The 9,586-nt window shown below is 42.5% G+C and overlaps 1 protein-coding gene across 1 annotated transcript; it reads left to right on the top strand.

Moving 5' to 3' along the window:
- Positions 1-5,899: 5,899 nt before the first annotated feature.
- On the top strand, positions 5,900-9,403 carry LOC108060542 (nose resistant to fluoxetine protein 6). The gene is given in 11 exon segments (XM_017146259.3): positions 5,900-6,230; positions 6,629-6,978; positions 7,053-7,374; positions 7,429-7,502; positions 7,562-7,758; positions 7,816-7,928; positions 7,985-8,140; positions 8,142-8,193; positions 8,253-8,434; positions 8,490-8,955; positions 9,011-9,403. Coding segments are annotated over 10 exon segments (2,226 nt in total). The 5' UTR covers positions 5,900-6,230; positions 6,629-6,707.
- The last annotated feature ends 183 nt before the right edge of the window (positions 9,404-9,586 follow it).

Genomic DNA, 9,586 nt, shown 5'->3' with positions numbered 1-9,586 from the left:
GCCAAGAGTCATATCCATTCGGATTCGCTCTATCTAGTGGAAGGATGCACGCATCGAAGCAGACGGCTGGGAATTAAATGAATTCCCCCTTTCCCCATGAGTTTGCCTCTATCTATATACATATATCCCCCATTTCCACCGAAATCGTAGTGGAGATGCTGTCGGATGCGAAGTGGTTATGGAGATGGGGATGCGGTTGGAGTTTGAGAGTGCTTGCCATAATTATTGTTGTTCCGTGCTGTTCAGCTCCCCATCCTTTTTGGCCATGTGTGAGCGCTAAGCCAAGTATGGCACATTTTGGGGGCACAAACGAGAGGCGAACGCACTCATTTAGTCAAACAATTATATCCAATTGCACACAGATACTCCACGCACCCACACACACATCCGCAGTCTGGCTCTGTTCATTTGTGTGGAAATATCTCATTTGTGGGGGGAGCCAACCCCCTCCCCCTTTTAATTCTATTAAATCAGTCTATAAACGTCGGCCAAATTGCTTTAATGTGCAGCGAAAGTTTAGCAAAAAGCAGTAACAGTGAAGGCCATAACAATGGGGCTGGAAAGGGGGTGGGTTGGGAGGGTTGGCTAAGGGGAAGTAGTGGCACATAACAATAAAAACAGCAGCGAGCAGAAACCAGACTACAGCTGTTGAAACATGACTTTGTGCTTGTTTAGAAACACTTGCAAAATATTATTGCAGCAGCAACAACGAGAGGCAAATTCCAAGGGGGATGCGCCATTTGCAGGAGATCCAACAACCATGGAAACGGAATTCAAACAGAGGCATTAGTATATTGGATCAGCTGGCAAAGGAGAGCAAACAGCGGAATCAGGACTAAAGGAACCCAGTAAGGCTGTAATGGGTTAAACAGAAGCCAAGAACATCGTGCCACGCATTTGAATGGCATCATTAGGGAGAAAGTTGTCGAAGTGCTGGGGCGTACTCGCCGTACTGAGGAGCAAGGAAAAGTTGGAAATTAATTTCCATGGAGCTGCTAGCATGTCCTCCTGTTTTATGGAGATTACTGGATCGACAAATGGCAGACTAACCTGAGCAACAGCTCAGCAGGGGAGAAAGCTCCATGGGGGTGGTCCTAGAAAATACTAGAGGGGAGCTAACTCTGGGAATGGGGAGTACTACTCCCCTATTTGAAGTCTGCGACACGTCCTCCGTTAATGGATTTACCACTGTTGTTCCATTTGATTAAAAGGCATTATTTACATTTGTGACCAAACTTGGGGAGATGGTGAGACAAATTGGAGGCTTTGAGAGGACAGTTATACTAAGGGTTAAAGCCGCCAAACAAAAGCCATAGCCACAGGTTGACAAATTACATGGCGGTCAGTCGGTTGTTTTTTCATCCTGTTCACAATCTCTGGTCAATTCAGTGCTGTTCCTGAGTATTCATCTCGCAACTTGACGGACCAACTCCGCCGGATGCTTTCGTCTGGCATTACACTATTGATCGCTTCCTGTCAGCCGCAGCAGAGGTCAGCGGAAGTTGTTCCTGTTGCAGGGATATCCCAATCCCAATCCCAATACCAATCCAAAAGCCACACAAACGGACATCGGCCATAGTTTTGACCTCCGGCGGGATGCCGCGGTTTTCGCACTCAACCGCCTGAACGGACTCAACTGTGGGATGAACATTATAGATGCCCCCGCTGATTTTATTTGCGGTCAAGTGGTTGTGGGCCAACAACAGCTGGCCCTAATCTCTCCACCCGGTGAATGGCTAAACGGGTGGTTGGCCTGCACTTAATGCCCACTGTCAACTGTAATGGCGCAATCGAGGGACATGATTAGCAAACAGTAATTGAAGACAAGGGTTTCCCATAAAAGTGCCGGCGGTAACTGGGTCAGAGTGCTCGACTGGAATGGAGGATTCAGATCGGCCGAGTGTTTGACAGGCTCTCCATTGAAACGTCAATTAGTGCGGTGGGCGGAAACGCACTGTGCAATTAAATCGCTATTCCAACACGGATAGTTGCCCCCGCTTAAAGATAATTGGGACGAAATCGATAGTCCTAATCCACCTTGCAGGGAGAAACCTGGTAATCTGAACTCCTTCTATTGGTCAATGCAATTTCACTTCGATTTAAATAGCTGTTGTTAAATTTATATTGTTCTTATTGCCTTAAGTTTTTCTGTCTTTTAAAAGGATATTTTACAAACATCGTAAGATATTTGCTTTACGAAACTTTGGAAATACATATTTCGGATAACAAACGCGGTGTGTCCGCTTGTTAAACTTAAAGTAAGGTTTAAACCTTGAAAATGTATGGGAATTCAATGCTTAAAGCCTACTTTAAATTTAAACGACGAAACGGTTTTTAAATGACTTTTAGACAATTTAGTTTACTTCAACTTACATTTTTGGTCTTTTACCCTAACATTGTATCTAGCTAAAGTGTTTTGAACTAGCCTTGAAAAGATTTGGTTTAATTTATTATTTAATTGTATTTTTTGTTAACAATATGCTTGCACTCTTATTAATCTTAAATTACTTATTTAACTGTTATTTTCTTTTTCAAATCTCAAGCCCTTCAAGATAAGATAAAAAGCGGAGTCACGCAGCGACCTTGATTAAAGACTTTGTGAGTAGGGAATCCCGTGGGTGTCCGCCGCACAGCGGAAGTTACGAGCGACAAAATTGAAATATAAACGCATGCTGTGCCACGCCCCCCCGGGCCCCTAAGGGGGGCGGGAGGGGGCCAAAGGGACGTTCAGCAGCGACACCTGACTAATTTATGTTCATTAAGCAGGCGTTAAGTCGCCTTGAGAGCAGCTGGCAACATCGTGGGGTCCTCATTTGCATACGCTCGAGGGGATGGGTCCGCAAAGGGGTTTACGAGGGGGTCGGGGGGATGGAAGGGCAACCGGGGGGATTCCCGAAAGCTTTGCACACACAGCTGATTACGTTTTACGTGCCGTAATGCCGAGGTGACAAACCAAAATGTGTAGTTCCGTGTAATTTCGGAAAGGTTGCCAGGACACCGGCTAAAAGGGATGAAAGGACGAGTCGGGGATGGGGATGGGGATAGGGAAAGAAACCCAAGATTAATATGCAAATTCATGTAAAGCATTAAACGTGCGCAGAGAAACATTTTGTGTGTGCATCCGAGTGAACCTCTCTGCACAGAGAAACAAGTTCCTAACAATAGAAAACTCTCATTAAGTATATGCTCCAAAGAGTGAAAGCTAAAAACTTTATCTTTCACTAAAATACAATAAAATAAAATGAAAAAGAATATGGTTCCTTTGGCAACTTTTAAAGTATTCTGTATCGAACTGAATAAAGTTGAGTTACTTTTAGGTGAAATATTATTTATTCAGACAAATTTTAAATATTATTAATATTATTTTTTTCTTGAGTAATTTTCAATTTTCTCTTCTTCTATATAGATTTTTCCCCCAGTGCGACTGTGTGCGAGCAAATTACCGTAAAGCTGGCAAAAGAAAAGACACGAGAAAATCAATTTCCCAACACGAAATTTCCTCTGCTCTCTCTAATTTGCGCTTAGTGCGTTTCCGTGTCCTGCAGCTGGTGAAAATGGCAGATATTAAAGCCAGAAGTCTGCGTGGGCGAAAGGGACTCTAGCCAGCCAGTCAGCGGGAAAATTCGAGTCACTCGAGACCAACTCGAAACCAAAGCCGAAATCCCATCAAAATCTATCAAAATCGTTTACGCAAATCGCAAGAGCAGAGCAAGCTCTTAATGGAGAAAAGCCAAAGTCCTACCATTTTCCACTATCTCTTTATCCCTATTTCAGTTCGCTCCGCTTTCATCAGAAAGCTGAAAATCCAATAAGGGATGAGCTGCCGGCAGCAGACTGGTGAAAGTTTATTAAAAAAACGAAAACACTTCGCACCCGAAGTGGCGCCAACTGACAGCTTAGGTCACCACCCACCACCCACTGCCTGCCGAACATCCAAACTGCCAACCACCCACCCCACGCACACTATAATGCCCCCAGGATGTCAGGCAGTCAGTCAATTGTAGTTTTCGTGGCTGTTACTCAAAGTTTTAATTACACAGTCGCTGCAAGGGAACCGACCCTCCGGCGGTGGGTGGTTGGGTGGCTCTTCTTGTTGCTGCTGTGGGGCCTCGAAACAGGCGTCTACAAGGCCACTGGCATTCTGGTGCTGTCAATGGAAGTGGGTGGCAGAAACATCAGCCAGGTCTTGTCGGTGGCTGCTGCTCCGTGCCCCGCCAGATGTTGCCTGGTTGGCCCTTGTTTTTGGCCACTTTTCGGTGTTCTGCATGTGCATCCTTGTGTCCCGGCGACAGGGACTTATCACCATCAACAGGATATGAGAGCGTAGGTATATTTAAAGATGGGAACAACAGAATTATTAAAATTATGGCTACAAATGTTTGATACAATTTACCCTGTGGTATTGGTACTAACAATATTATTTTTCAGTCGATCCTATAATTCATTAAAAATAATTGTCTGTTAAAAAAAAAAATAAACAATCTATTCTTAATGTAAATACCTGCTTTAATTTCAAAACCTTAGAAAAAACTCAAAAGTATGCTTCAAAGTAATTGTCCCGAAAACTAAATAAATTGTATATTTATTATCTGTCATAAAAGCACGTCCCAAGTTGAAACTTGAGTATCTTTACCACCAAAGTTGCTTAAATTAAACTTATTTTCCCCAGCTCATTATTGCAGTTTCCCAAGGAGTGGCAAAAAACACCCCTTTGTCTGGCCAAAAACTTGGAGCAATGAAAAGTCATTTGCCAGCCATTGGCGAGACGTGCGACTTTCGTGGCTGCCAAATTCTAGGGGTCGCCCATCAGGAGGAGAACGATGGAGGAGAACCATGGAGTACTACACCGAGAAAAAAAACCGTTCTCATCGATGTTGATTTTAGTATTTTCGATCACAAAACCTAGCCGAGATCGAAAATACTAAAATCAACATCGATGTCATCTCGGTTTTGAGAATGGTTTTTGAGTATGTGTGCTATCGATATCGAGATGACGTCTTCTCGGTTTCAACATCGAATCGATGTCGATTTTAAAATACAAATTGAATTAGAAGAAGAAAAAAAAAATAATTGAGGAATCGGGAATTTTGCCTCTTTCACCCCCTCCTGTCCCCGTCGGTGTTGTTGTTGGTTCCCCCCGTTTCACAACTTATTTTTCTTTCCTTTATTTAATTACATGGATGACGTCACACTATACTATGTTCGTATATAAGAACACATTTAGTTTCAAATTTTAACTGAAACAATAACTGAAATTATTATATTATTAACAAATGATAAATATAAAATTCAAATAACTTACTATCTTGGGAAAAACACCTTTGGTCGGTCGTGGGAATCGAACCCGTTGCCTCACAGTTTGCAGTCAAACACTCTACCAGCTGCGCCATGGAAGCATCACATGAGGCGCTGTACAAAGTTCAATCACATTTTGTTCTCTTGGGTTCTTGGTTTTTACTCTTATTAAGCCATTTATGTGTGTTAGATTAACAAAATCCTAATTTGTATTAAATATAAATATTAATGAGTAAAAAAAAAAAAAACGCAAAGAATTTCCGCCTCGACGCGGGACTGAACACACACTTCCGACTATATGCTTACAAAACATATAATCCGCACGCATTAGTCCCCTAGGCTACCGATATCATGAAGCATGACTGCCCGATAGCTACAAGAGAGGAATTCGGCCTCTCCGCCCTTTTCCTCTCATTTTTTCGATGTCTTTTCCTCACGTCCCTCTTCCACAACATAAAAACTGAGATTGACTTTGACTGGGAATACTAGAATCAACACTGCTTTCATCTCGATATCAAGAAGAAAAAAGTGAGAATACAAATACTAAAATCAAGATCGGTCGATGTTGGTTTTTTTCGTTCTCGATTTTTCTGGGTGTACCAGGAGGCGTTCCGCGATTCCAGACGGGGGGAATGTGTCGCGGTTTGTCAGCTTGGCGCGTCGCCCCGATGATGGAGTGCGGCATTGTTGCATTTTAATTGAAATTTCTTTGTGGACTTGGCGCGACAAAGCAGCAACAACAACAGCAACAACCGCTAACGAGTGCACAGAATGATGGCAAATAAAAAGAGACAAAAAGAGGACAAACAACCAGAAACATGGCGAAACACTGTGCCAATGCCAAAGTGGCAATACATAATAATGAATGAATAAAACGGGCAGAGCAATAAAGGCAGCGGGAATCTCTGTGACATTTTCCCTACAAATCTGGAGGGGTATGTTCAACTTTTTACTGATTTTAGATGGTATTTTAAAAATTATGGAAATATATACTTTCTGATAAGCGATTAGTGAACAACTACTCCTAAATAATGCTTAACTGCTAATAATCTAGTCACTTAATTTGCAAACCTTTTTATCTAACTATAAGTATATGTATAATAATCTAGGATTAACCCACAACAAATTTCTAAGCAAACACTTTTTTCAAGGAATACCTACTTAGATAAGAGACTAAAAAATGTTACTGCACCTGGCCGTTTTTGAATGATAGTATTAAGTACAACTACTTAGGAACTGATTACCAATTGAAAATGACAACTTGAGAGATTGCCCTATCGGACATTTGCAATGCTGTTGCCAATCGTATGACTAATATCTCATTTGGTTGTAGACGGAGCTTATCGCAAGGTAATTCGCCTATAAAGGGGTTCCGTGATCGATGGAAAACATTCACTACGAATTAAAACAGCATGGTCAACAAAATTGGACTAGCTTTACTCTGTGGGATTGCCCTCGTCAGTGCTGCGAATCCGAAAGATACAGATGTCCTGCCGGAGTTTCAGCAATTCAGGCAACTTAGATCCTTGGGCTTTGAGTTTGCAGAATACTTTAGGAATGTTTCGCTGGAAAAGTTGAGCATCCCGAACTCCCGGCTGACATCTGAGGAGGATCTGCTGTGCCTCAGTGATATGACTGCCTTGATGACGGGACTTCAAAGTGGTCAATTATGGACTCTGAAAAGTAAGTTAGCCCTGGATCATAAAGTAGTAGATGCTCCTATTAAAGCTTTATCTTTATTATTTGAAATATGTTAGTGATCGATGCCTGGGGATCTATTCCATCGGGTCTATTCACCGGCAACTCATACGACCTGGGAAATTTCGACGAATGTCTTAACCTCCGAGGGGTTATCAGCACGGGCCGGACTATTCGAGGGAAATACTGTTTTCTCTCAGTCTCCAGCTTCAATATTGCTACCTGCTTTCCGGCCTCCTGTTCGGCAGTCCACATGAACGCGTTTGTGGATCAACTGATGAGCCAGTTGCTCAATAGCTCCAGCTTAGCCATGAGTATCAGCGACTCCAGTTGCCAGACAAGTGAAAGTGAACCGTGGGATGGACTAACCATTTTTATGATGTAAGTGGGACATACTTTTAATCGACTTTTTGACCTAACTCTTCTTTTTTGCAGAGTAATCTTATCGGTGATGGGTGCGCTAGTGACGTTATTTACTCTGTGGGACTATTTTCTTATCAAAAATCAGGGTGAGTTAGGAGATTTTGATCGATCTAATGGAAATTTCACAACAATTTGAAACCTTCAGACCAGCTTCCTGTCATTGTGAAGGTGTTCTCAGCAAGGGCAAACTCTCGTGCCCTCTTTCGAGTTGTGGAAACCAAATCGAACCCGAATGTAATCGACTGCCTTCATGGAAGATGAGTGATCATCTGGGTGATTACTTACCACCAATACTCAGCCGTTCTTCTTTCACCAAATATTAATTTTCTCAGCATTGTAACGGTAAGTATAAAATGATATTTGAATACTCTTTTATATAAAAGCTGTACTATTTAACAGTGGTTCGGGAAACCATTTGCCAGTTTTCTTATACATTGTTTCGTATCCGTGGATTCGTTCTTCATGATTGGCGGCCTGTTGGTGGCTTTGATTCCGCTGCGATTGATGGATAAGTAAGGCAATAAGGCATAAGAGATTTAACTTTAACTTAACTGTAACTTAACCACAGGACTAAGGGAAAACTTAATGTGCCAATGATGTATTTGCATCGTATAATGCGCATTCTTCCCCTTTTGGCGATCGCCATTGTAGTCCATTTGAAGCTCATGCCCCTGATATCAGATGGTCCCCTATTCAAGGGTGGATACATTGGAAAGGCCGCGTGTGGACAGTTGGTATTGGACTTTGCTGTTCGTGAATAACTATACAAACGACAAGGTGAGTCAGCCGTATTTTCAATATAGAAGTAGATGATAAAGTAGATCCTTCAACTTTAGTGCCTGGTCCACTCCTGGTATCTTTCGTTGGACATGCAGTTATACCTCATCTCTCCGATCCTGCTGATTGGTCTCTATCGATGGGGCAAGAAGGCTGCTGCTGGTATTTTCGTTCTTATCCTGCTACTTACCGCCTGTCTCTTTGCCACCATGATGGTTAATGACTACACAACAATAATCACGTAAGTATTACAACGATCGATCGATCGATTTTGTTAAAATCTCTTTTTTATCTAGGACTGCTTCCCCCGAAGCCATGAGGGATGCGTACTTTGCCACCCATACACATGCCCAGCCCTGGTTAATAGGATTTCTTTTCGGCTACTTCCTGCACTTGAATAGGGGAAGGAAGTTTCAGCTAAGCTGGATGACCGTGTGGTCAGGATGGATCCTCTGCCTGGCCATGCTCTTCACCACGATCTTCGCTCTCTACCCGCCCTCTAAGTGGACCAGTCCTGATGCTTCCACCTTTGCGGAGTCTTCTTACTACACCTTGACGAGAGTGGGCTGGTCACTGGCCCTCTGCTGGGTGGTCTTCGCCTGCATTCAGGGATACGGCGGTCTGGCCAACAGCTTCCTCTCCTCCCCGCTGTGGCAACCCCTCTCCAGGCTTTCCTACTCCGTCTACATGTGGCACATGTTCTTCGTAGAGATGAACGTCCGAAATACCCGGACCAGTACTTACTTCTCGGATTACAGAATTGTATGCTTTGACCTGGTAAAACTTGGCTCTATAACCTAAAATAATTATTTTTCAGATGCTCAACATTTGGTCGACTTTGGGATTCACCGTGCTGTTTTCCTATGCAATGCACCTACTCATCGAGGCTCCGATTGGTGGTCTTGATCAGTTCCTGGGACCAAGAAGAAAAGCTTCCCCTATTGTTAGTCAAAAATCACCGAAAGATGATAACGGACCAAGTGTCCCAGAGGAACTTAAAGTAACAGCTCCAACATCCGCTGAAATTATAGATTTACAAAAATCACAGACTGAAGATAATGTATTTTGTGACCCAGAAGAGCTAAAAGTAACAACACCGATCTCCGCTGAAATCACAGATTCACAAAATACACAGACTGATGATAATGGATCTAGTAATCCAGAGGAACTTAAAGTAAGAGCTCTAAACTCTTCTGCAGATTGGGTATAAACATGATTAGTGATCGTAGTAGTTATGGTAGTTCATATTAGTAATGAGTAAATTTAAATTATGTTAAAAAATGTTTAAAGATAAAAAATGTTTAAACCTTGATTTGGATTCCTTGTATTTTTCACAGATAACAGATTTCCTCTGAATGCACCCAAAAAGACTTAAAAACATAAGTGCCATCAA

The sequence above is a fragment of the Drosophila takahashii genome, chromosome 2R (genome assembly GCF_030179915.1).
Source record: "Drosophila takahashii strain IR98-3 E-12201 chromosome 2R, DtakHiC1v2, whole genome shotgun sequence".
In the NCBI taxonomy this organism is placed as follows: Eukaryota; Metazoa; Arthropoda; class Insecta; order Diptera; family Drosophilidae; genus Drosophila; species Drosophila takahashii.
Note: the sequence above shows the minus strand (reverse complement) of the source record. Positions and strands in the feature narration are given on the sequence as shown.